Source organism: Bos javanicus, chromosome 9, assembly GCF_032452875.1.
Source record: "Bos javanicus breed banteng chromosome 9, ARS-OSU_banteng_1.0, whole genome shotgun sequence".
NCBI classification, from domain to species: domain Eukaryota; kingdom Metazoa; phylum Chordata; class Mammalia; order Artiodactyla; family Bovidae; genus Bos; species Bos javanicus.
In genome coordinates this window covers 50,251,638-50,279,443 of record NC_083876.1, presented here as the reverse complement: position 1 = coordinate 50,279,443, position 27,806 = coordinate 50,251,638, and the positions used below count along the sequence as shown (strand labels likewise).

Below are 27,806 nucleotides of genomic sequence, written 5' to 3'. Positions count from 1 at the left end.
TAAATGCGATAAGCATGTTACTTGAAAATGTGGAAGTAACACAACAGCAAAGAAATGACTATAAGTTGCTCTGAGAGCAGGAATAAAAAGCAGAGAAAATGGAACTGGATCTGACATTTTCCTTATGTCTTATAGCAACACTGTCCAAAAGAATTATGATGCAAGCCATTATGTGATTTTTAATTTGCTTACATTTAAAAAGAGATAAAAGAGGTGAAATTAATCTTAATATTTGTATTTACTCCTAGGTATCTAAAAAATCATTTAAAACATATAATCATTATAAACAAATTTGATATCTTACATTCTTTTGTACCGAGTATTAAAATTCAACATATATAGCACATTTCAATTCAGACTAGCCACATTTTGAGTGTTCAGTAGCCACACGTGGCTAGCGGCTGTCTTACTAAATAATGCAGCCTACGCTAATACTTAACAATACACATCCTCAATGGCTGCTAAATAAAGGAAGAGACAACCAGCCATTATATGCCTCCTGAGGGAAAATATCCATACTTTATACAGTAGTTTATAAAGAAAAAAAAGAAAAATTGAGCCTGAACCTGATCAAGCTTTTGCATTCCATTACCAATATACAGAAATACAGAGAAAAGAACATGTTAAGTAGCACCTCAAAGATACAATCAGCAAAGTACATATGGTGGGAAATTCTTAGTGAACAAGCAAACCAAAATGGGGAACTTCTGAAATGAAATAAAGGAAGAATCCAAGAATTTTAAAAGATTTATCAATGAATTACACATATGGTCTATATTTAGATCCTAAGTAGAATTATTTAATAATTTTTATGATATTAAGGAAACAACTAAAAATATAAACGCTAGATATTTGATTATTACAAAATTATTTTGACAAATTCTCTTCTAGGTATTTTACTCTTAGGGTTACATACTAGGAAAATTATGGACAAAATATTTTGGATTTGCTTCAAAATAATAGGCATATTGGAGGAAGTGGTGGGAGTTTAAAATGAAATTGGCCATGAGTTGACAGGTATTGAGGCTCATTATAACATTTTATCTACTCTTATTTATGTTTTTTACATTTTCTACTTAAGAGGTTGAAAATAAAAGTACCAGGCATATGTATTTTCAAAAAACTTTTTAGAAATATAGGTAGGCTTAAAAAAAAAGTAGGGTTAAGTCAATGATTGTGATATATATAATCATTCTGCCCTTCCAACCCAAGCCCAATCTTAATTCCTTCAGACCTGAGGAGAGCTTTTTTTTCTTATTTCATAATCCTAGGAGACCAATGTTTATCAATGGTACTGACTTTATAATCTTTTTCCAGCTTATGTGATACTCTCCACAAGGAAGCAGAATTCTAAGTCTGTTTATAAACTATATGAAATTACTACTTGATAAACCATAGAAGGCTTTAATACTTATCCAAAGGAAGAAAGACTCCAAAAACAACAGAAAGAAGAGTCAAAAAAGATAAATTCAAGACACTAGCCAATATAGCTGGAGAATGTATTTTTATTCTTGTAGGTTTATACTAGGAAGTCAACATTTAATAATCCATTATTCACAATTGAATTATAAAAACTTTTAATCCTTAAATTGTACATCAATATCCTATGACTCCAAATTTTATCACTCTCCTTCAAGTCTGAAGAAAACGATCATGTAATTTAGTAACTTCTACAGACAGCAAAGTCCCACTGATATAACATTTAGTCTGAAGTCCTACACTCAGATAAGAATTAAGAACAGCCAGTATCTAACTGGCCTGAAACCTGACTGTGTTCCTGGCTCAGGATTCCTGTAGTAAATCTGTAAGTCCACACTAAGACACAAAAATAAACTAGAGTGTGTACATCATATAAAAACTTCACAGTAAAAATAACAAAAATGTTACCAAATTTCAACCATATTACAGTTTTCATCCAATTAGCTTTCAAAATGCCTGATTAACTGAATTAAATGCATGTTTTTTAAATGTTTGCCCAGCATTTCAAAATGGTTATGGAGTATAACTTTTAAAATGTCAAAGTATGCTGTACATATTGCACTTTTCTGCTAGGCTGGGCTAGTATCCTCCATGGCAAGATACCAAAACTACTGAATAAAATACACTTTAAAATCATAGGTAATTGATTCATTTCCCTGAAATCATCATCATCACCAACACCTTCCAGGATTTTGTAAGATTTGATTCCTTAAATACAATTTTAAAGTTTAACTTAAGGAGGGGAAAAAAAAAAAGACCCTCATATATTTGACTTATTTCCTTTTTTTGGTCATTCAGTGACCAAAGAGAATTTTAAACAAATTATGTTTCATGTTTTCTGGCTTAATAAAAAGTTAAAATTTCTATTATCCAAATTAAGAAAAATTATACTAATCAGAAGCTATTAATTTTCAAAAGTCTGTATGTCTGTCTGTAGGTCCTCTTAGAACCTTTCCAAACTTTCATAAACAATAGATTTTAATCAATTATGTATTAGAATCAAATTAGGTAAGGAAAACAGTTTGCAAAAATAAAATCACTTCCCAATATGCTTGACAGAAACAAGCTATTCATTTTCATTTGTGTTCCACTGAAGACATTACTGAAATCTGTCCAATGGTTTATTTCCAACTGGTCCACTATGAAATTCTTCGGAATGTTTTAAGATTGGCTGTAGCTAGAGTTCTGACTTCCATTTGGACCCTGCTCTCCTTCACTGTTCAAGTGGGGAAGAAAGAGATTTTACACCAATTAAAAGACTCATTTTCAAAACCCTAGTAAGGCTACTAATTTTTAAAGTTATTCTTTGCTATAGGCTCTACAAAACAAAGACATTTCCAATCATAAGATACAGATGTGGAAAAATTAAAATCCAGAAGACTACATTTGGTTTTATGTTTTTATTCTTATGTAACTTGGTGCCCTCATACATATAGCAAGCATTCTGGAAGTTAGTGTCCATACACACTCAAAAATTTAAATTAGGGTATTTTGTTGTCATTACAGGTATCACTCAACATAGAGATTCTTCTAGACAAATTTCCTATGAAATTAAATTATACATGGAAAATCTTATTCCTACTAATAATAAAAATCAAGAAGTGTTCTTCCAAAAAATCATTGTCCAAAAGCATAATAAAACCATACGTGAATACAGCAAACCTTTAAAAGTCAGAAAGAAATATGGTAATTTCCTGGAAAGCACTGAATATTTAAACACTGAAACTGAAAATACCAGTAACTGTGGCAATAGGATAACTGCCTTATCTTGTCCATCAGCATCTTGCAGCTTCAGGCCCTGCAACTAGTGAAGAATCACTCAGGGAATTTCTGCAAAAAATGCATCCAAAGGCAGCTGTTTGAATGGCTGCTTTAAACAGCTCCTTGTAAAAGTATTAATTTTTCCAAATGGTAACCTTAACATACCAGATCTACAAATCAATCTTAACGTTATATAACTTATTTATTTTTCTTGATAAATGATTAAGATGGGTAGTTTCCCTTCTGACCTTTTCCCCCTAAACGAAATGATCTGATGTACATTGACAGCTGAGAACCACTGAACGTAAATGAATAGATCCAGTTAAAAAACAATAAAACACATAAAAAACCCCACCACAACAAAAAAACCCTTTTAGCACAAGTAACTCATACTTAGCAAAATTATGTTATTATGTACAATGGATCTCTGAGTCACTCAAAAGTCAAAATTATTTATCTTTACAGTATCAGATCAATCATCTAAGTTTTTGAAAAATGATACTGAACTTTATCAACAGGGTAACAGCCACTACTGGGGGGAAAAAAGATGACACAGAGTGAAACTGACATGGAACTACTACAAAATTCTTTATCCCTGAATTTTAGATGGACTTGCCTATCTCTGTTCTGTTTAAACTTATGTAAGTATATAGCCATATGTTGAGGGATACCTGTAATACACCTGCCATTATATCAAGAAAAGTTACTTAACAGATGATCAGATTAATGTATTTTTTAAAATGAGATGTCTTCAAAATATTAAGTCACAAAAAAACATGTATCATGAAGTTTTAGAAGACATTTTATAAAAACAAAATAGCATATTCTTATTAAAAATATGATAATGCCTATGATATATATAATTAAATAAAAGCAATAATTAAACTCTACAAAGTACCTGTTTGGAGGAGGTTTTGGTTTCGGCATCTTACTAAGAATAGTTGCCATCTCTTTTCTCTCATCAAAATTTTTCCATTGCTCATACAACTTTAAAATAACCCTGATTATTTCCAAAATCTAGAAGAAAATATTTGAAAAGTTCTCAGTGGCAATATCAAGCAACATTTGGTATATAAAGACCACACATCACATCCTAGACATCATTTAGGAAACAGTGAAAAGACAGTCTCTATCCTTCAGATTAGGTTAGTCAATCCCAGTAAATGTGAAAGCACATGTATGCTAGGTCTTATCCTTATCCATCTCTGCAGTTGGTTTCCTTCTATCTACTGATATCTTAAACCAAAACAAAACAGTGAGGTACGAGGAACAAAAGTCTAAATCATTAAAAAGAATACCACTATAGAGCATGTGTGTTCTCCGTCATATCCAATTCTTTGCCACCCAATGGACTGTAACCTGCCAGGCTCCTATGTCCATGGGATTCTCCAAGCAAGCATACTGGAGTGGGTTGCCATTTCCTTCTCCAGGGGATCTTCCTGACCCAGGGATCGAACCAGTGTCTCCTGCATTGGCAGGCAGATTTCTTACTACTGAGCCACCTGGGAAGTGCTACCACTACAAAGTACACTCCTCTAAAATCATTGTTTCAAAAAATTTAATGAGAGGTAGTGCACAAAAGATTTTGATTCTCTACTAACTACTCTATACATGAATTAAGGTACTCAAAAACCAGCAGCTACAAATCTATCAAGTCCAGTTTCCAAATTATATCTTTTTTTTTTTCCCCTGAGTAAATCTATCCCTGGACTGATTCTAGAACACTTCAGCAAAAAAAGGTAGAAAAAAGGGCAACAATCCAATGTCAAGAGATAGGTTGTGTTACTGGAGTTCAGAGTAGTATTACAGTAGTCACTAGGTAGCTTTTAAAACAATTTTGGCAATTAGAGACTGCTTTGCAACCTCTAAGTTTACCATTGTATGTAATCCTAAACTGAAGAGAAATATAACCTAAATGGTCAAAATCAATTCTTCTTGCCAACGTATTTCTTAACATTTTTTTTTTTTAACCAAGAAGTACTCACTGCCTGGCTGACATCATGAAATTTTAGGCACATGGTAAATAAATACGACATGAACTTCAAAATGTTCAAGTTTATATTCAGTTAAGGGAATTCTAAAGATTACCTTCTCCATATCCACAGAAAGCTCAGCAAACCACTGCCTGGCATCTTTCTGCTGTACAACACAGGCTACATGCAGGCAAGCTGGAGAGAAAATGAGACACAAATTACATGTTTAATTGCACATGGAATTTATGGAGTCACAAAGATATTCATTCACTTATGTGTATTTTATTATATTCTTTTTAAAAATTATACAGATTCATATAATTTATGAATTATATGACCATCCCATCAATTTAATCTTACAGGGAGGAAAAATTACTGGGTGATATATATATTATTTTTTTTTAAAGGTTTTTGACATCTGCTCCTCATGGTGAGCATGAGGTGAGCTAGTCATGGTGCAGTTGCCTTAAGGGTTAGGGCATGTCAGAGAGGAAAAAGTCCACTGAGAAAATTAGCACAGGGGAAGAATCCCTGAACAGCAGTACAAAGTAGTGGTCAAAATGCACCCAAAAGTCAGAGTGACAAAAAAACAAACCAGAAAAACCAGCCAATCTATGCAGTGATAAATTTCAACACTACTCTGTTTTGGTATTTCAATTAAAAGCAGTGTTGCTTCTGCTTTTTCAAGTCATTAGCATATGATCAAGTTAGGTGAAAACTGGGCATTCTATACAGAATTTAGTGTTGTAATCCAACAGAGCGGAAGAAAAAAAAATGTAATGAACTATAACAATGTATTTATATACATTACTTACAATACAAACTAACAAAGATAATGAAAGAGCCCAAGGATGACAATCTACATCTTAACTTTGCCTACTATAATTTTTCCCAAGCAGCCTGCCTACCCTGATCCCACAGGCTTATTAAATATTATATTCCCTGGTCAGGGAATGTGACCATATGACTTTGTTAAGAGTGACATTCTAGGCAAAGAGTAACTCAAATGTGAAACAACATACTGGTTGCCCCAAGTTAAACAAAGTTACAAAGTAGGGCTTGTCCAAGATGAACTGAAAGGCCAAAGGTCAGAATTATAAAAATAGGTAATAAAAATACAGTGGAAAATGCCATTTCAGGGCATACACAGAGTATACTAGGGACAGAGACATCCTAAACAAAGACTCAGGTGATTCAGGGAGTACGAAGTTGAGGAGCATGTCACTAAAGAGATGATATCTAAGCTGAGTTTTTACAAAAGGTAGAAGTGGAGCAGACAGTGACAGGTATATAAATGCTAAAACAAAGCTATGGATTTTATCCAGAAATCGGGATCAAACTACCAACATCCACTGGATCATCGAAAAAGCAAGAGAGTTCTAGAAAAACATCTATTTCTGCTTTATTGACTATGCCAAAGCCTTTGACTGTGTGGATCACAACAAACTGTGGAAAATTCTGAAAGAAATGGGAATACCAGACCACCTGAACTGCCTCTTGAGAAACCTATATGCAGGTCAGGAAGCAACAGTTAGAACTGGACAAGGAACAACAGACTGGTTCCGAATAGGGAAAGGAGTACATCAAGGCTGCATACTGTCACCCTGCTTACTGAACTTATATGCAGAGTACATCATGAGAAACACTGGGCTGGATGAAGCACAAGCTGGAATCAAATTTGTCAGGAGAAATATCAATAACCTCAGATATGCAGATGATACCACCCTTATGGCAGAAAGTGAAGAACTAAAGAACCTCTTGATGAAAGTGAAAAGAGGAGAGTGAAAAAGTTGGCTTAAAACAACATTCAGAAAACTAAGATCATGGCATCTGGTCCCATCACTTCATGGCAAATAGATGGGAAAACAGTAGAAACAATGACAGACTTTATATTTCTGGGCTCCAAAATCACTGCAGATGGTGACTGCAGCCATGAAATTAAAAGATGCTTACTCCTTGGAAGGAAAGTTATGACCAACCTAGACAGCATATTAATAAGCAGACATTACTTTGACAACAAAGGTCCGTCTAGTCAAAGCTATGGTTTTTCCAGTAGTCATGTATGGATGAGAGTTGGGTCTACAAAGAAAGCTGAGCACTGAAGAACTGATGCTTTTAAACTGTGGTGTTGGAGAAGACTCTTGAGAGTCCCTTGGACTGCAAGGAGATCCAACCAGTCCATCCTAAAGGAAATCAGTCCTGAATATTCATTGGAAGGACTGATGATGAAGCTGAAACTCCAATACTTTGGCCACCTGATGCAAAGAACTGACTCATTCGAAAAGACTCTGATGCTGGGAAAGATTGAGGGCAGGAGGAGAAGGGGATGACAGAGGATGAGATGGTTGGATGGCATCACCAACTCAATGGACATGAATTTGAGTAAACTCTGGGAGTTGGCAATCGACAGGCAGGGCTGGCGTGCTACAGTCCATGGGGTCGCAAAGAGTCAGACACAACTAAGCGACTGAACTGAATTGAACTGGGAGAAGCACTTAAAGATTTAATTGGGGCACAAATTCTGCATTTTAAAAAGTTCTTTCCAGCTCAGATTCTAAATCTCAGCACTACTGACATTATGAACTGGACAATTCTTTAAGACTGCACTATGCAGTGCAGGATGCTTAGCGGCATCCCTGGCTTCTATTCACTAGAAGCCAGGAGCATCCCACCCCAGCTGTCATGACCAAAACCATCTCCAGACACTGCCACACATCCTGTGGGGAGAAACATCATCCCTGGTTGAGAACCTCTAGCCCTGCTCAAGTGTGGAGGACAGACTGGCTCACGAGAACAGGGATGCTGGAAGCCAATTAGTCAGGAAGGAGATAGCTGTAATAATCTGGATAAAAATGAGAAGATAGCTATGAGATTACTAAAGAGAGATACAACAGGTGTTGGTTACCAGCTAGAAGTAGGTTATCAAGGGAGATAAAAGAGCCTAACTACTGGGTTTCCAACTAACTAGTCCTATTCATCAACATAACAAAGACATTTAAAAGTATATTTTGGAGCAAACTGTTGAGTTCCGTCCTAATTAAGAGTCTGAGGGCCAGTGAGATGCCAAAGGAAGCTATCCAAAAGGCACAGATTGATATAAAGACCAGTTCAGGAGCACATCTTGGTTGAATAAAGAAATTTAAATGTTTCAACACATAGAGACAGCAGAATCGATGAGCCTGCCAGGGGAAAAACAAAAACAGCATGGATGACAGAGATGTGGCACACAGCCTTCCTACCCATGCAGATCTCAGCATTCCTCCCCACTGAACCCAGATGCCACTTCAGAATCCTTCCAAACACAGGACTCCAGCGAGCCTCCAGTACTATAAAAGTATAACCTATTTGCCATCCCTCATGTAAGAAGGCTGAGAAACATAAACATTAAAGGGGTAACTGAATACAGAGAAACCAATGAAAATAAGTCTGAACTGGTAAAAGAATACGGAGGAAATCAAGAAGACAAGAGTTATGGAAATGAAGACATAAAGGAAACAGAAACTAACAAGTGCCTAATATATGGCAGGCATTATTTAAAAGAAAGCTTAATTCCTGTAACAAATTTATACAGAGTTTTAGTACCGCCCACATTTTATAATTAAGGAAACAAACTCAAAAAGGGTTAGGTAATTTTCCCACAAATGTAAATTAAAGGAAGTTTAAACCTAAAACCATCTGTTCTATTAGTAATTCATGACAGTACTGCCTTTCACAGATAAAACTGACAGAATAGTGGCTAACTTTCCCTCCAGCAAGGCACTAAGGACCACAAAAGGCTCCTTTATTTGACCTCTGAGGACTTAACTGGGCTCAGGAAATGAAAGACTTAATTTTATATAAATATCAACTAATGTTAAAAGTCTTAATTCCAAACTTCTCTGCCAAAAAACTCAGATACTGGTTAAAATTATTTTAAGCGATTAAAAAAAAAAACTTACCAAAAAAGGGGGGTGGGGGGGAAATAATCCTGATTTGTGACAGTTGCAGTTCATATTATTGAAAGTTCACATGCAAGGAATAGTCTATTACTTCAAGGAACATAAAAACATAAAGCACAATAGGGTGAAATTTCTTTTAGGATGAGCTAAATAGGTTTATAATAATTTAGCTAATAAAGATACACCACATTTACATACCTAAAGCTATCATGAAAGGAGGATACAGTAGGCAAAGATCCGTTCTGTAGGTATCATTCACTATCCTCCTATAGAAATGTAAATCATGTTATTACTGAAAGCAGAACTACTTCATATGATTGTACATTTCCCTCCAGAGAGGGCCAGATTTTCCCTATCTGTATATATTTATATCTCTTTTATATTACTTTAACAGACATAAAGGTGAAAACATCAAAGGAAAAAGATGGATACATGAATGTGACAATAAGCCAATTTATTGAATAAAATTACAGCTAAATATATTTAAATTTTTAAAACTTCATAATAAATTTTAATATAAGAAAGTTTTTTCTAAAATTAGAAAATCAGTTAGGAAACTAGAAATTATACAAAATATTAATATGTATGCTGAATACCACCCAAAATATTCTGATTAAAGATAACATTTTTAAATTTATTTTACTGAAGTATAGTTGAAATCAGTGTTCATTTCTGCTTACAGCACAGTGATTCAGTTATACATTCCATTATTGTTTAAAGATAAAATCTTAATTTTCATGTAAACTGTTTTTCCTAAGAATCAAATTTTAACGGAAATATCCATCAAATAGATCTTTATCATTTTAGCATTTATTCCCATATAGTTATTAAAATTCAATAAGCAGATATTTCACTGAACATAAAATATCTTGGGGCACTGTTTACTTTAAAAATGCTAAACTTCATATTTAATTGTCAACCTTCCTAACTAATAACATGTCACACTATGAATAACTTCTGTTCTAATTACCATGCAAGGGGAAGCAACATGTCTTCTTGGCCCATGTCCTGCACATACTGGAGCAAAGGTCTATAAGGATGATACACTATCAAGCAACAATCCTAGAAACAGTTTAAAAAATGTGTATGTATAAAAACAGATTTATTATAGCACAAAAACCTTATCATTACCCAACTGATTTTTAATTGTATATTTCAAAATGTATTTTTTTCTATTTTTAATAGTGTATTTCAAAATGTATTTTTTTCTAACTCATGCTTGCTTCCCTCTTGTTCTCTTAAGCAAGCAGCATGGCAGCCCTAAACTCTACTGTAACAGTGAAGGCAGTGCTCTCTCTGGAATATACCTTGGTAAATCGGTTGGCAGTCAGTCAGCATCCATTCCCTTAGAGACTCAAAGTGTCACATCTGCAACACACTGAAACCTCTTATTAGCCTATAAATCCATAATTCCCAACTGGTGGAGCAGAATTCTGCCAAAGACATAATCTATCTTTAAATAATCCCACACATATACACAAATTGTGCAAATAATTTACAGTGGTTTACTGTCCTGACTGGTTTGATTGTAATCCTATTATAGTTACTATAGAACAGAAAACACTTCCCATCCTAAGTAAGATATACAATTTTACAGGCTTCCAAGAGCATACAGGTGATGATGCCACTATGAACTATGGTTTACCATCACATATTACTCGGATGGTTTTAAAATGCACCTCCCTACAATTATTTCTTTAAATTTATGACTTCACTAAATTTGAAAGTAAGTTTTACTCTATTAACCATAAGGAAGAAATATACTTACCATTAATTCTAAAAGATAGAATTCACATTCTAATACCTGTTTTAAAAAGATTATAAATGTCAACATGAAAGCAAATTAAATTGAGTCTACTTAGGTTAACATAAGAATATATAGCTATTTATCAAAAGTTCTAAAATGTTTTTAAATCAAGAAAACAACAGCTTATGTCAAAATGAACGTATGCTATAAAAAATTACTTTTTACACAATGCATGCAACTGTGATTATGAGACATTTTAATTCTTGTAAGGAAAAGCCCGTCTCATATAAGCATTCTTATTACTTGTTTTTATTTAAAATATCCTGTATAAACTTCAGATTTTACAATACACTTTCCACTCAACAAATGCAACAACACAATTATCTCCACTTAAATATCATTCTTGTTACAAATCAATAATAGAAGAGTACTAAAATGAAACAAAAATACAATTTAAAGAGAAAAAAAAAAAACCCTTGCAAGGTGGAAAAAGAATATGTCTATTAAAATGGCAATAGAAATTCATCTTTTCCAGAGCGCCCCTGACATCAGTATTATTAAAAAAGCTCCCAATGTGGTTTAATGGGCACCCAGGGTTAATAACCACAGCTATAAATTATTTTTTTTTATGATAGAAGCAGGTTACCTTTAATTTAGAAATAAAGTCCACATTCTTGTACAATTTTAAATTGCCATTTCTAGGAGACTATTCAGTTTATTTTAATATAAAATGGAGATATAGTTTATATACACAGCTTTGACAAGTAGTTTTATTTTATACAATATACTTACATGGTTCATCTTATAAGGAAATTCCTTTGGAAAGGCATATGAAAATCTAGTTTTCACTGAGAAAACAAACAAAAAAACTTAAACTGAGAAAATGGGGAGATCATTAACACAAACTTTTTTAATACAGTGTAAAATATTCATGGTAAAGCTAAATCATTTTTAGTAAGAACTCTTGAGGAAGCTTAGAGATGAAGATTTTTCTTCCTTTCTCAGGCAATGGGAAAGACTGAGTGGAAGAAAGCTCTAGGACCCCATCCAAATTACGATTAGAGAGTTTCAATGATATATTTAATATATTAAGACAGGATTCTGCTGCTTAAAAAATACAGGAAATGGGAAAAAAATCAATGGCTTTTATCATTTCTAAAATCTGTTCAGCTCTAGAATGGTATTGCTTTATTCTTTAGTAATTTAGCTTAAAAGGAAGACGGGTTATATATGTGTTTACAAGTATCTATCTATTTGTAAATATATACAGTTGACCTTGGGCTTCCCTGGTGGTTCAGACGGTAAAGAATCTGCCTGCAATGTGGGAGACATGGGTTTAATCCCTGAATTGGGAAGATCCCTTGGAGGAGGGCCCTGGAGAATCCTCATGGACAGAGGAGCCTGGTGGGCTACAGTCCATGGAGTCACAAAGAGTTGGATACAACTGAGCAACTAAGCAAAGCACAGCTGATCCTTGAACAACACAGATATGAACTGTGTGTACACATACATGGATTTTCCCAATAAGTAAGTACTATATGAGCCAAAGTTCTATATGCAGATTTCTCAACTTAGCAGAGTTGGTGTCCCGATCCCCTGTGTTATTCAAGGTAAACTATATATATAAATATTAGAAGGATAATACAACCAAAAAATGTTAACAGTGGTTATCTCTGAGATTTAAGGGTTTTTACTGATCTGAACATTCTAAACATTTTATAATATGTATTTTTTTTATCAAATGATACATTTTAATAAAATCATGAATATACATGCAAAGGGCTCTAGGATTTTCTTCAAAACTACACACACACATACACACAGTTACTACTTAGTCACCAAAAAAGTACAAATGAAAACACTGTTAATCAATCCTCTTATCTCCTCAAAAAAGGTAGGAATTGAGTATTCTAACAGCTCATTTAGATAGGTAACATCTGTCAAGATTTGAAATCTTAAACCACTTAAACTTGACATTAGGAACTGTCTACTTAACCTTTCCATTCCTCTCCTTTTAGTTATTAGTAACTTTAAAATGATCACCTATTAAAGTTTCTAAGATTTATAAATCTCCCTCTGCTTTTTTTGTTTTTAAATAAATTTTTTGGCCAGGCTGCATGCCATGTGGAATCGTACTTCCCTGACCAGGGACTGAACCTGGGCCCCAGCAGTGAAAGCTCCAAGTCCTAACCACTGGTCCTCCAGGAAACTCCTGGTGGCTTTTGAATTATGATAAAATATACATTATATAAAATTTATCATCTTTAACTCTTTTTAAGTATATAGTTCAGTAGTATTAATTACATTTGCAATAGTGTATGGGCTTCCCCAGAGGCGCTAGTGGTAAAGAAACTGTCTCCCAGGACCAGAGACATAAGAGACAAGGGTTCAATCCCTGGGTTGGGAAGATCCCCTGGAGGACATGGCAACCCACTCCAGTATTCTTGCCTAGAGAATCCCACGGACAGAGGAGCCTGGCAGGCTACAGTCAACAGAGTCACAAAGAGTTGGACATGACTGAAGTGACTGAGCATGCATGCAGGTACACTTCATCTCCAAAATTCTTTCTCCTGCAAAACTGAAAATGCCCCCTTTCTCTCCCTCCCTTCAGTCCCTGGCAGCCACTATTCTACTTTCCATCTCTATTAATTTGATTATTATAATTACCTCATGTAACTCAGCAGTGGCCACAGGACTGGAAAAGATCAGTTTTCACTCCAATCCCAAAAAAGGCAATGCCAAAGAATGCTCAAACTACCACACAATTGCACTCATCTCACACGCTAGTAAAGTAATGCTCAAAATTCTCCAAGTCAGGCTTCAGCAATATGTGAACCGTGAACTTCCTGACGTTCAAGCTGGTTTTAGAAAAGGCAGAGGAACCAGAGATCAAATTGCCAACATCCGCTGGATCATGGACAAAGCAAGAGAGTTCCAGAAAAACATCTATTTCTGCTTTATTGACTATGCCAAAGCCTTTGACTGTGTGGCTCACAATAAACTGTGGAAAATTCTGAAAGAGATGGGAATACCAGACCACCTGACCTGCCTCTTGAGAAATGTGTATGCAGGTCAGGAAGCAACAGTTAGAACTGGACACGGAACAACAGACTGGTTCCAAAGGAAAAGGAGTACGTCAAGGCTGGATATTGTCACCCTGCTTATTTAACTTACATGCAGAGTACATCATGAGAAACGCTGGACTGGAAGAAACACAAGCTGGAATCAAGATTGCTGGGAGAAATCTCAATAACCTCAGATATGCAGATGACACCACCCTTATGGCAGAAAGTGAAGAGGAACTAAAGAACCTCTTGATGAAAGTGAAAGTGGAGAGTGAAAAAGTTGGCTTAAAGCTCAACATTCAGAAAACGAAGATCATGGCATCTGGTCCCATCACTTCATGGGAAATAGGTGGGGAAACAGTGTCAGACTTTATTTTTTGGGCTCCAAAATCACTGAAGATGGTGACTGCAGCCATGAAATTAAAAGACACTTGCTCCTTGGAAGGAAAGTTATGACCAACCTAGATAGCATATTCAAAAGCAGACATTACTTTGCCAACTAAGGTCCGTCTAGTCAAGGCTATGGTTTTTCCTGTGGTCATGTATGGATGTGAGAGTTGGACTGTGAAGAAGGCTGAGCACCAAACAATTGATGCTTTTGAAGTGTGGTGTTGGAGAAGACTCTTGAGAGTCCCCTGGACTGCAAGGAGATCCAACCAGTCCATTCTGAAGGAGATCAGCCCTGGGATTTCTTTGGAAGGAATGATGCTAAAGCTGAAACTCCAGTACTTTGGCCACCTCATGAGAAGAGTTGACTCACTGGAAAAGACCCTGATGCTGGGAGGGATTGGGGGCAGGAGGAGAAGGGGACGACAGAGGATGAGATGGCTGGATGGCATCACTGACTCGATGGACTTGAGTCTGGGTGAACTCCGGGAGTTGGTGATGTACAGGGAGGCCTGGCGTGCTGCGATTCATGGGGTCACAAAGAGTCGGACACGACTAAGCGACTCGACTGAACTGAACTGAAGTGGAATCACACAGATTTACATTTTTGTGACTGGCTTATTTCACCTATCATAGTATCCTCAAGGTTCATCCATGCCGTATCACATAAAAAACTTCAAAATTTGTCCATCGACTTACACTCAAACTCTCCTCCAATTCATCTTACGTAATTCTGCCAGAATCACTTCCCAACACACAATTCTGGAATCACCCTCATGTTGAAAAAAAGCTATGAAAGGTACCACCACTGACAACAGAACAAGCTACAGATTCCTCACTGAAGGCCATCTATTATCTGGCCTTAGTCAGGTAGTGCTATTTTCCCACTATTTCTTTACTCACCATTTGCCGAATGTAACTCATTAGCTTTTCCATATATTTATTAACTGAACTGTTCAATGTTCCTAGGGTGTCTTTCCCCTGCATTTCCTTGGGTACAAATTCTTTATCAAATTCTATTTAAGTCTTTTTGGATTCATCTAACAAATCATCTTTGCCCGTGTAAAACATTCACTGCATCCTCTATTACTCTTTTATGCCACTTACTTTCTTCTGTATTAGTATCTCTATATTGATGTCTTATTTTCTTGTCCTTTAATTCTTTGTACTTATTTTTCTATCCACCACTGCATCCAGTATAGTGTTTTCCAGTGATAACTGATGCTGCTACTGATGAACCTGATGATAGTCACAAGTTTACTGAGTACTATGGGGTGAATAATGTCCCTTCCCCCCAAATTACATTTTGAAGCCCTAACCCTCAGTCTGACTAGATGTTGAGACAGGGCATTTAAAGAGGCAATTAAGGTTAAATGAGATCATAAGCATGGGGCCTTAATTCTATAAGAGCGGTATCCTTACAAAGGAAGAAATACTAGGGATGTACACACACAGAGAAAGGGGCATGTGAGGACACTGCAATAACGTAGGCATCTCCCAGCCAGGAAGAGGCCTTAACAGAAACTAACTTGTTGACACCCTCATCTTAGATTTCCAGCTTCCAAAATCCTGAGAAAATAAATAAATGTTTAAACTGTGCAGGCTCTGGCATTTTGTTATGGCTGCCCTAGCAAACTGCTAATAACACACTGAGCAAAGCATGGTTCTAAGAGCTTTATTAATATTAACTTATTTGATCCTCTCAACAACCCTATGACATAGATGTTAATATACTCATATAACAGAGAGGTTATATTTTGCTTAATTTGCATGTCAAAAGCACTGGAGCTGAAATCTGAAACCTAAGCTGTCTGGGCCATATAATACACTATAAAAAAAAAAAGCTTCGAAATAGGTATTTTACATTTTTTAAAATATACACCTTCTAAAAAATCTGGATAACAGAGACTAACTAAAGTAAGAAGAAAATAAGGCACCTATAATCTTCTCAGAGATGAGCACTGCTAATATTCTGGTAGATTTCCTTGTAGTCATTTTTCAATTTTTTAATAATACTGATTTTCCAGATGACAATTTAATACTTCATCACTGGGATACATTTGGTATATTAAATTCTATGGCAACACTGATTATTACTCTTCTATCCTCAAAATAAGACATGACATGATAAAGATTCAATTTTATTAATACACTCTTTTCAGAAAGGGGAATGACCCCATAATATGAAACCTTGGCTCATAAACTTAAAACACCTTCTGTCTCTTCTGTGTAAGATCACAGGAGGAAAAAAAAAATTATCTTTTGTTAGGCGATATCTTTTGGCTTAACCTAGGAAGACGGAGCATAAGATAATATTGTTATTACCCTGTGTACAGTACTTTACAGTGTTATTTCCTTTAATTCCATCATTCACAGGTAGATAAACCCCATCTTTTTAGATAAAAAACTAAGTCCAAAAGGTAAAACAACTTGCTCAAAGTTACATAGCTGCTGCCTAGACCCAAACTGGTGCTTAGAATCAGCTCTAGGACTAAAGAGTCAGCATATTTTCCTGCACCGTATTTTTCCATATGGAGGAAAAATACATAATCTCCATCAAAGACGTAATTACAATTGCTGAAAAAATAGTTTACTTCACCCACAAGAGTAACACAATAGCTAGTCATTATGGAGCAATAAAGTATAATAAAATTGAAAAACAAAAATTTTCTTTACCCTAATTACAAAATTAAGAGCCATAGAACTGATGTTTTTTGATCAATAGTAACTATCCATTTTTAGTAGTCAAAGTAATAACCTCACCTCAAGAGATTTAACAGACCAAACTAATCTCTCATAGCTCTCATAAACTGCAAAACATCTATGTCCTATGGAGCCTTCTTCAGAATTACAATTTTAAAGCAGGATATAATTTTTGCACTTACATACAGAAGTAGCAGCAGCAATCAATCTTGTATTTGAAACTACTCCAAATTCCTAGACAAAGAAAAGTAAATGAGACTAAATAAGTACACAGTAACCCAATGAACCTAAGTATATCTGAAGTCTATTAAAACAGAGTATTTCCTATGTTTCTCCGATGTTTGCAAAAGAATGATGTTCTTAAATATCTAAATTTATGACCTTTCCTTAAAATTACTTTAAACACAAATGCTTAAGTAATTTTATAATTTATTATTATTGGAAGGTACCAAAGTAGATAGCTCAGTTGGTAAATCATCTGCCTGCAATGCAGGAGACCCGGGTTCGATTCCTGGGTCGGGAAGATCCCCTGGAGAAGGAAATGGCAACCCACTCTAGGATTCTTGCCTGGAGAATCCTATGGACGGAGGAGCCTGACAGGCTACAGTCCACGGGGTCGCAAGAGGCAGACAGGACTTAGCAAATAAACCACCACACCACCAAAGTAGAAACCAAGCCCTAAAGTGACAGTGCCAGTTTTCTGTACTCAAATTCATTTCCATGGTATGGCATTAAGGCTTTGGACATCAGTTCCTATTTCTTCTTTGAACTTAACATACCACTGCTGTAAAAATAACAAATTTATGAGGTGATCTACCTTACATAGTCTTAATTAATTTGTAGCTAACCTTATAAAGTTAAAAGGTTGTATTCTTTTTTTTTCTGGCTGCACAGTACAGCCTGCGGGATCTTAGTTCCCTGACCAGGGATCCAACCCAGGCCCTCGGCAGTGACAGTATGGAGTCCAAACCACTGGACCACCAGGGATTTTCCCAAAGCTTCATTTTAAAACTGAAAAATCAAGAATTGGTTCCTTAGTCAAAAAAAGAAACTAATTACTAGAGCCTGTCCAAAAACCTTCAACCTACATCCTTATCTAATTGTGTTTGAACCCATGTATGCCTGTAGTATATATTTATATTTCATATAAACTTCAAGCCATAATAAATGAAACTGAAATTTAAACGGCTCAGACATTTTCTTAAATGACATTTCAATATAGTTCTCACACAACTGGATAAAACACAGAAAGATTTGGTCAAAGTTAAAAGATTTTTTTAAAATGCTATAACCAAATATGAAAGAATACATCATCTTCCAGGATAATTCTACCCAAAATTCTTCAAGCAAATACTTTCACTTAGTAAATTATAAGAGTTCTATTCAGTAAATCATGTAACAAAAGATATCTAACAAAGAAGACAAATTAAAACTCTAAGTTAATCTACAAGAAGTTTATAAAGATTTTTGTCTTGGTTTCCCATACTGGTTGTCCTTCAGATACATACAATTACATGGTAATATTTGGACAAGCCACCCCATAACACAGGCCTTTTATAAACACCTTCTTTTCCATGAAAGAACTTAAAAACAAAGTTGGTTCTACCTCCTTAAATTACCACTTACAATTAAATTCCATTCAGTATTCAGAAATACAATTACTATTCTAAACACAGCATCTAAAAATAGAAACATAATATAAAGGATTCATATTACTAAAGATTACAATGGATTATTATAAAGACCAGTTAATTGTATCTGCTTTGTTGTCTGGATTTTAGCTGAGCTCTCTCAAAAATACTGTAAAGGTTAAGTAAGGTAAACAGAGATTTGGTCTTAGCTGAAAGTTCCCATCTTTCTCTTTCCCTCACCCAAACCATTCTTTGCTGGAAAGCATATAATAGCTATAACCTCCCCAGTGCTTGCTTTCCCACTTGCTTTTCCACAGCCCACTAGGCAGCCAATCAGGAGGCAAGAAGGGAAGCCAGCAGAACACAGGAAGCATGCAGAGGAAAAGGGAAAACACTCTCAGCTTACAGTGGACAAGCCGTACCATCTATGCAATACTCCTTAGTGCCAAACAACAAATGTCTTAGAGGCCAAAGATATTTCTTTGATCCTGTACAAATTTCAATATTTTATATAAATCGCCATCTGTTATTATTTTTACACAGGTAATGTGAAAACTGGAACAGATGAACCAATATACGTTGACTGTACTTTGATGAAGAACAGAAAAGGAATTCATACCTCTACTTTGGATGCCAAAAACACACATGTAGGAGCCATTAATACAGGATCTATACTTTTCAGAGAATACCTAAAATATGATTAAATAGTTAAATGTCATTCATACAGAAAACATATACGAAAACATTTCATATAGAAAATATTTATATGAGAAAAAAGAATAACTTTGGCAAACACATGATTCACTTATACAAGGTCATCAACATTAGATAAGGGTTTAAAATACGCATAAAATATTTCCAAAATAACACATCCCTACCTTGCATAGAATCTCTTGAAATAGACCGTAGCAGTGGCAATAACTTGTTGTCTTAATTTAAGATGTTCACCTAATGCTTGGATAACTAAAAGAGAAATAAAGTTAAATGTATTTCTGATATAATTAACATTTAACAATAGTTTCTATGTGGTTAAATGATGACTATATTCATTTTAACACAGAGAAAAACCTATACATGCTGTACAGCTCTACTTGGATCACAGTGGTCTAGTACTAGGGCTGCAAATTTGTTTAAAAATACATAGATCCACATAAACAATAACAAAAAAACAGAAATTGTCTCACAGTAAAAACTATTCTTGAATCAAGGAGACTGAATGATTATTTCCCTTCTACCTGCTAAGCATTTTCAATGCTTTTCATATTATTAGACACCTATCAGCATTATAACAACTACTTAATAAAGCTGATAAAAAACCCAAAATGAATCCTCAAAACAACAGAGAGGTAGTATTGCAATGAAAGTGGACAGAGAGGAATAAAGATTCTGTGACAAAGCTATCATGTGGCAGAACAAGGATCTTCTGACTCTAAATCCTAAAGCACACCTGTAAGATAGGAATGACCAATACAGGATGCCAATCCAAATAATCATTTATCCTCAAATGATTTAGCCAATCTTAAGTTTAATGATACATTATAAAAGCTTTGGGAAATTAATACTTTTGGGCTGTCTTGAGGGTCTCTAACATGTAAAATTCACAAAAGACTTTAAATCACTTTTAAAATGATATATAAATTATAAAAAAAGAACATACATGCAAATAAAAGTATAAAATAGGGACTAAAACAGTACATCACAAATTACTACAGAAAAACATTTAATTCAGAGGTAACCAACCGCACCATTTCAACCAATTAAAAGAAAAGTTTACCATTTGTAAAAAATATCTGTAATTTCCAATACTCTTCTTCCGAGAGAAACTTTAAATCTTTCTGGCGTTCCTTCAACAGATCTTGTTTATCCAAAATCCATTGTAAGCTAAAAAAGGCAAAGATTCAGACAGTCTATGGAAAATTCACTAACAAGGTTATATAAAATATTCTAAGATTGAACAGGCTGCTAATATTGTGAGAAGTACAGAATACATGTAACCTTTAAATACAGTTTTTCACATTTCTTGGAACATTGACACTGAGAATGATCTCACTAATAAATGTAAATATGCCCTAAAAAAATCGGCTGTTTTATTCCTTCCTTCTCAGTCTATTGATCTGTCTCTCCCCACCCCAACCTCATCACTATTCTGGTGTGTTTCATTGATCCTAAGACTGAGATCAAGATGCATCTTCAGTGATGCCTAGCATTTTAATAGGCAGTAATATTTACACTTTCTTAGTGACACAGAAATTATTTGATACCAATTGATGGTGCCTAAGATTTGAAGTATATCTTTTCTCAGTTGTTCATGAGTAACTAGAGTATCCTACTTCACAAATTCCATTCATGTTAAAAGCTGCTTCAGAATTTATTTTACCAATAGTCTCCTCCTCCTGCCTAGTCTATTTTTAAATAGACAAGGCAATTGACATGATCCCACAAAATACTCTACAACATGCTTTTGTCACTCAGTGTGTCTTGAAAGTTTTATGTCAGTGAATTTGTTATTCAGCATCCCTTTAAACTGATGCATGTTATTATGATGGATCATTATTTTGTTAATCCTTATTGATAGGCATGTAAGTTATTTTTTTCACTATTACAAGTAATGCTTTAATGAACATCTGTAATTCACCCTTGTATATCTGATTAATATATGGAACAACTTCTTAAAAGTAGAACTAATGGGTCAGTTTTGCTGGTAATTTTGATATGCGTTGTCGGCTTGCCTCCCACAGCAGTTTCCATTCACACGAGTGACATGAGTGTGTCATGAAATACTTGACCCAACAGGTTACTACCTATCTTTTTTTTTTTTTAAGTTTTAAAATCTTTTAATAGTTCATTACACAGTATTTAAAAAAAAAAATACTTGGGCCTTTTAACTTTGTTGATCTACAGAGAGAATTAACAGTTAATTTTAAGGGAAGAAATGTGCTTAAGATATTGCTAGGTAAGATACCTATTCAAAACAAAGCTGTTCCTACTATAATCAAGCAAATTTTATACACAACTAGTTTGGGATATGACCTTTCTTGAGCTTATCCACCAGAGTGGAAATAATGTCTGTACCAAACCAAATGTTTGCATCACAATTAAAATCCAAACAGTTTTTTTAAAACAGTCAACTCAATCAAAACCCACTACTTCAGAATCAATAACTTCTTTGAAGCCACATTAACACTTAAATATGGTTAAGACTCAAATGCAGAAATTTGTTTGGTTGGAAAGCTAATTAAACTTCCAACTTTCTCAAACAGAATTACAAAAAGGCAAAATTGTGTTTTTCACAGAGATACAGTCCACTGGAATCCCCAGCACTGGACGGCTGTTAAGAGTATTAGAGTCCTGAGATAATAAGGAGTCCAGGCATCCTTTAGACAGTCTTCTGTTGTCCTTTCTTCCCACTACCTATGTTTTAAATAATTTACAATTTTAAGGCAAATTAGCATTTCACTATTTTATTTAAATTTACTTCTAAGGTAAAACCTTTATTGTTTTAATAAAGTTCTTTGGTACACTGTAATTCTAAAACTGAGCGACTGAACTGAACTGAATTCTTACATGACCATTTTTCTAATAGTATGGTCATCTTTTTTATGATTCAGATAGTCTTATGATCTAAAATTTGTATATTATGGATTAAAAAATCATTTCTTTGTCAAATATGCTCTATACATTCCCCAATACATGATTTCTCAGTATTTAATGATTTGTGATACAGAAATTTGAATCATGTATTTATTCAAATTTATTTACATTTTACTTTGATTTTATGTTTGTCACACATGGGAAGGCCTTCCCTGACACAAAATGACTTACAAAAAAATTTCCAGTTCAGTTCAGTCGCTCAGTCATGTCCAACTCTTTGCAACCCCGTGAACTGCAGAACACCAGGCCTCCCTGTCCATCACCAACTCCCAGAGTTTACCCAAACTCATGTCCACTGAGTCGGTGATGCCATCCAACCATCTCATCTTCTGTCGTCCCCTTCTCTTCCCACCCTCAATCTTTCCCAGGATCCAGGTCTTTTCAAATGAGTCACCCCTTCGCATCAGGTGGCCAAAGTACTGGAGTTTCAGCTTCAACATCATTTCCACATATTTTCTAATATCCCTAAGGCTTTTTTCTTTCAGTTTTTGTGATCCATCTGGAAACTGATATGGGGTATAAAGCAAGGATCCCACTAAATGTTTTGTTAAATGGTTATTCAAATGTCATCAGAATTTCACAGTGTATAATTCTATCATCATATTTGGATCTTCTTTGTAATTTCTTATTTTTAATTTGTTTTTCTTGTTCTTATGCATTGTGCTTAGTCATTCAGTCATTTCTGACTTTGCAATCCATGGATTTTAGCCTGATAGGCTCCTCTGTCCATGGGATTTTTCAGGCAAGAATACTGGAGTGGGATGCCATTTCCTCCTCCAAAGGATCTTCCCAACTCAGGGATTGAACCCGCATCTCCTGTCTCCTGCATTGCTGGTGGATTCTTTACCCTCTGAGCCACAGGGGAAGCCATGTTATTTTAAAACATATATGCTTAGTTGCCCAGTCATGTCTGACTCTTTGCAACCCCATGGACTGTGTAGCCCACCAGGCTCCTCTGTCCATGGGGCTCTCCACGCAAGAATACTAGAATGGGTTGTCAGTCACTTCTCCAAATTTAAAACATACAAAATCAAGTAATTAAAATCTGGTATGGAAAAAACCTCTTGCTACTATTCTTTAGAAAATTTCTGGCAGTTCTATTATAATTATATATTATTCTAAAACACAAACTTTAGAATCATTATATCACGTCCCCAAAAAGGAAATTCATACAAAATTTTGTTTGGGACTGCATTATATTTAAAGGTCAATTAGGGAGAAATTATACCCTTACAATGATAGCATTCAAACTTCATTTATTAAAATCTTTATGTTCTACTTCTATAGGTCTTCCACATTTAAATTTATTCTTGAATAGTTTATATTTTGTTACACTGTAAATTATTTTTTTCCATCAACATTAAAAAAAAGTTTTCAATTTTTAAATTTTGTTAACTGGTCATTTTATCAAACCTTTATTATTTCTAATAATGTTTCAATTAATTAAATTTTCTGGTTAATTTTATCTCCTTGTATTTATAATTTTGTCATGTTTCATTATCCTACTAATTGGGCCTCCCCAGTGGCTCAGGAGTAAAGAATCCACCTGCAATGCAGAACACTCAGGAGACCCAGGTTCCATCCCTGAGTGGCGGAAGATCCCCTGGAGAAGGGCATGGCAACCCATTCCAGTATTCTTGAAGAATGAATGAACTGTCCATGGACAATCTCATGGACAGAGAAGCTTGGCAGGCTACAGTCCATGGGGTCGCAAAGAGTCACGACTGAAGTCACTACGTACAAGCACGAGCATCCTACTAATTACATTAGTAGTAGCATATTCAGACCAACCTTAAAGAGGCATCCTAATTTTCCTAATGTTTCACCATTATATATCTCCTAATGTTTCACCATTAATGCTCTGATATGTATTCACGACATTACCATCCCATTTCTCTTTTAGTAAGAGCTTTAGTCAAGAATAAATGTTGGAAAAAAAAAGAATGAATTTTATTAGGTGTCTTTTTAATGCCTTCACTGTTTACTAACAGATTTCCTAATATTGACTAATTTCTACAATAAAACCAGTGTCATTTTTTATACTTGTAATGTAATGTGGGACTCTGATAGTAATTTACATTTATATCAATATTTGAAAGTGACCATTGTTGGTGCTACATTTGCTAGATTTTTATCTGTGTTACCATGGCCTCAAGAGAACTGGAAAACTTTTCATGTGAATTGGAACAACTTTAATGGCAGATCCTCTTGAAAGTGGGTAAAAATTTACCTATGAAATAATGTGGGCCTGGAGCAATTTTTAAAGAAGTAGCTCTCTGATAACTTTGTTCTGGCTTTACAATTTACTTTGAAAATGGAGATAACCCAAAGGTACATCTGTGATTACTTACTTTTCTCATACATAATTCTGTATTTCTGCATCACCGACTAGATGGACATGAGTTTGAGCAAGCTCCAGGAGTTGGTGATGGACAGGGAACCCTAGTAGTGCTATAGCCCATGGGGTCACAAAGAGTCGGACACGACTGAGGGACTGAACTGATCATTCCTTTTCCCCTAAATTCAGTAGCATAGTTTAGTCTACTGTTTTGGTTTTCCCTTCCAAAGAGGCAGCTTTTATAATTTGACTGTTTTTTCCTTTTCAATATCAGTGTTACCTTTATTATGCCTGTTTTTTCTTAGATTTATTTCACTGTTTCCTTTTTAATATTCTGAAGTAAAATATATAATTTTTATTCTTTTTCAGTTATTCAAGATGTTAACTTTCTTATAAATTTGGCTTTGGCCACATTCCATAGACACGAATATATATTAATCTCGTTATACCATTTCCTAGATAATATGTAACTGTATTTTAAATGTTCTCTTTGATACAATAAAATATCCAGAGTTGGTTCTGTACTTTTATTTTTTGTTACCTGTTAATTATTTCAGTCAACCAGCAAATGTCTAGTGTCCTTCTAGTTTTACTGCACCATGGTCAAAGAATGTATCATGTTCTACTTAACTTCCTGAAAAATACTACCAGTGTCTCTGTTTCAAAATCATCAATTTCTTCTCCACAGTCATTTCAAATATTTAAAAAGATAAATTCCACAAACAACTATTTTCAAGTTTTTCTTCACCAGTTAACACCACATATTCTCAAATTTAAAATTACACATGATTCACCATTATTTCCTGTGTTACTAAGGAAAAAAAAAACTGCCATGCTGATAGCAGCAATGTTATCCATTTTTTAACTGCTGCTGGCAGCAGTTAACGTTAAAGGGCAATTTAAAGCCATGAAAACTCATATCAATCTTCCTCTTTCACCAAAATCACCTAAAACAGTGGCTTTCATGTTTTTGTTTTTCCTGAATTGACTGTCTTGTCTTTCATATTTGTTACCTTTTGCAGATCAGGGACTCCATGATTCCCAAGGGATCTGAGTAAGATAAAGATCAGGGACTCCATGATTCCCAAGGGATCTGAGTAAGATAAAGTGGCCCCTTCCTTCAGGACTATTTGAATAGGGAGGCAAGGATAGTTTTCAAAACAGCACATTTAACATTATAATAATTTTATATTTGAAAAGTGAAAAAGTGAATTGATTTTATAAAATAGATCCTGCCCCCCTTTTAATAAGCCAACAGTAAATGAAAGCATAATGAAAAGACTTATCAAAGGGTCGAACTTCTTTTTTTTTTAAGTTGAAAAAGGGCTGTAACTTCTGATAAACAAGAGCTGGCTATCTGTCAAGTTTTTCAGCTTCTTTCAAAGTTTACCAGAATACTACTGCTTCACTACCGAAATTTCCCAAATTTTAATTTTGCCCAAGCAAATATTTCAGTCAGTGAACACAGTGCAAATTAAATATGATCGTAAAGCTTCTATAGCCTTTCATCTCCAGAGAACCACTTATAGCAAGAAAACCTGCTTTTCTGAAAGTAGGTTTTAAAGCCCATTGTTTCTTTTTTCTAGTGCAAACTGCTAAAATACCAATTGAATAATATAGGAATCCATCCTCACACTCAAAATTTAGTTACTTATGCTCTCTTGGCATGAAAAACTATTTACACTAAGATACCATCAGGTTCTGTTCGTCTTTCAACTATACACTGTATAGCCTACCCAAAGTTCAATTAGTCCCACCACTATCGTCCTATCTGCTTACACAAATGTATTTAGGGAGAAATGTTTTCAATATTACTCTAGTTATTCCACGGTACAGACGTCAACAAAAACTTATTCATGAAAACACGTTAAAGATATTGGTAAAGTCTCTAGAAAATACACTTTTAAAACAAAACAAGAGACACAGACTAACAAAATGGACAAATGTTGAGAGCACTTGATCTATATCTTACAAACATAAATACCATATAGGCTTAAAGTCAGTGGCAGAATGCGGTTCATGAGCAGAAACAAGCCTGACTCCCTCCTTTCCCTGGAGTAATATTAATCCGCTCAACACAGAAGAAAAATGACAAAAGACTACTGATGCCAACCTACTTTACAAATATCAGGCGAGAGCGAACCACAACTGTCCTGAGAAGCCAGCCTCACAGTTCTGAACTGTGTCACATTTCCCATACCTGTGCCCATCCCATATCCCAACCCTCGCCAGCCCCGCCTCTCCCCTGCCCCCAACCTCGGCCTAGCTAAACCAAAAATCAGAAGCTAAAACTCTCGAACCTTCTTTCCCCGGAGACGCAATCCCTCTTTACCCACCGCCGCCAAGAAATTTTCTACCACTCCGAAACCCGACCAAGGGGGCGCGGTGACGGGAGTCGCCGAAGAAAAAGCACATCCCGCCTCCGGCCGCCGCCTCCCGGGAACCTCCGCAGCGCTCCGGACAAGGGCCGAGATCCAGGCCAAAAGGAGTCGCAGGCCCCGTACACCCAGCACCTCCAAGAGCCAGGACCGGAGAAAAAGGAAAGTCACTTACTAGTGGGAGCTCTGCCAAAAGTTCCCTGCCATGGAACACAGCTTGCCCTGATAAAAAAGCACCAGCCGGCGGAGCGGCGCGAGGAGCGACCATAGACCCAACACTCCCGGTCACCGCGCTCCTTGATCTGATGGACTCAGCTCCGCTCCGCGGCGGCGACGGTGAGAGGAAGAAGATAGCACCCTATTCTCCTTGACGCCGGCCGGCAACACTCTGCAGTATAAACCAGTTCCTACGGACAAAAGTTCCGGCCCGCCCCGCGGTAACGGAGGAAGGAGGCGGGGAGGAGATAGCCCTTGCGCACACTGAGAAAGAAGACAGGAACTGACTCTCACGAAGTCTCGCGGCAGTTGGGAGAGTATCGCGAGAGTTTTTCGCCATTTCCGGCCTAGAGCCCGCGCGGCTCGGGCGTCTGTGGTAATTCCGATTGACGGAGAAGGGTTGGGATGGCGAAACCGTGCCTTTTTCGGGTTAACGTTACTCCATCTTACAGGCTTCCGAAGCAGCACAGTGGCTTTGTATTAAAGTATACGACTTCCTGACTTCTGTTCTTTCTTCTGTGTTTGGAAAGAGAAATAAA

At 35.7% G+C, this 27,806-nt stretch overlaps 2 protein-coding genes across 3 annotated transcripts in view; one reads left to right on the top strand and one right to left on the bottom strand.

The window, feature by feature from the left end:
- Positions 1-25,203, top strand: part of TSTD3 (thiosulfate sulfurtransferase like domain containing 3) — a 35,129-nt gene extending 9,926 nt beyond the window's left edge. Inside the window, exon 5 of the mRNA XM_061427764.1 lies at positions 19,228-25,203. Within this exon, the coding sequence (XP_061283748.1) occupies positions 19,228-19,231 (4 nt within the window). The 3' untranslated portion in view covers positions 19,232-25,203. The remainder of the gene's footprint in view (positions 1-19,227) is intronic.
- On the bottom strand, positions 220-27,530 carry CCNC (cyclin C). Of its 2 annotated transcripts, none has more exons than XM_061427761.1 (12): positions 27,227-27,528; positions 20,459-20,565; positions 19,563-19,647; positions 19,304-19,373; positions 17,236-17,287; positions 11,691-11,746; positions 10,920-10,955; positions 10,122-10,213; positions 9,350-9,417; positions 5,329-5,408; positions 4,139-4,257; positions 220-2,695 (listed from the first exon to the last, which is right to left on the bottom strand). In XM_061427761.1, exons 1-12 carry the CDS (start codon positions 27,256-27,258, stop codon positions 2,641-2,643), a joined length of 852 nt encoding a protein of 283 aa, XP_061283745.1. In that variant the 5' UTR covers positions 27,259-27,528; the 3' UTR covers positions 220-2,640. The 2 variants fall into 2 exon arrangements, with proteins under 2 accessions (XP_061283745.1, XP_061283746.1); XM_061427762.1 differs by lacking the exon at positions 220-2,695 and adding an exon at positions 2,865-3,309 and having other exon boundaries at positions 27,227-27,530.
- Between the last annotated feature and the right edge of the window lie 276 nt (positions 27,531-27,806).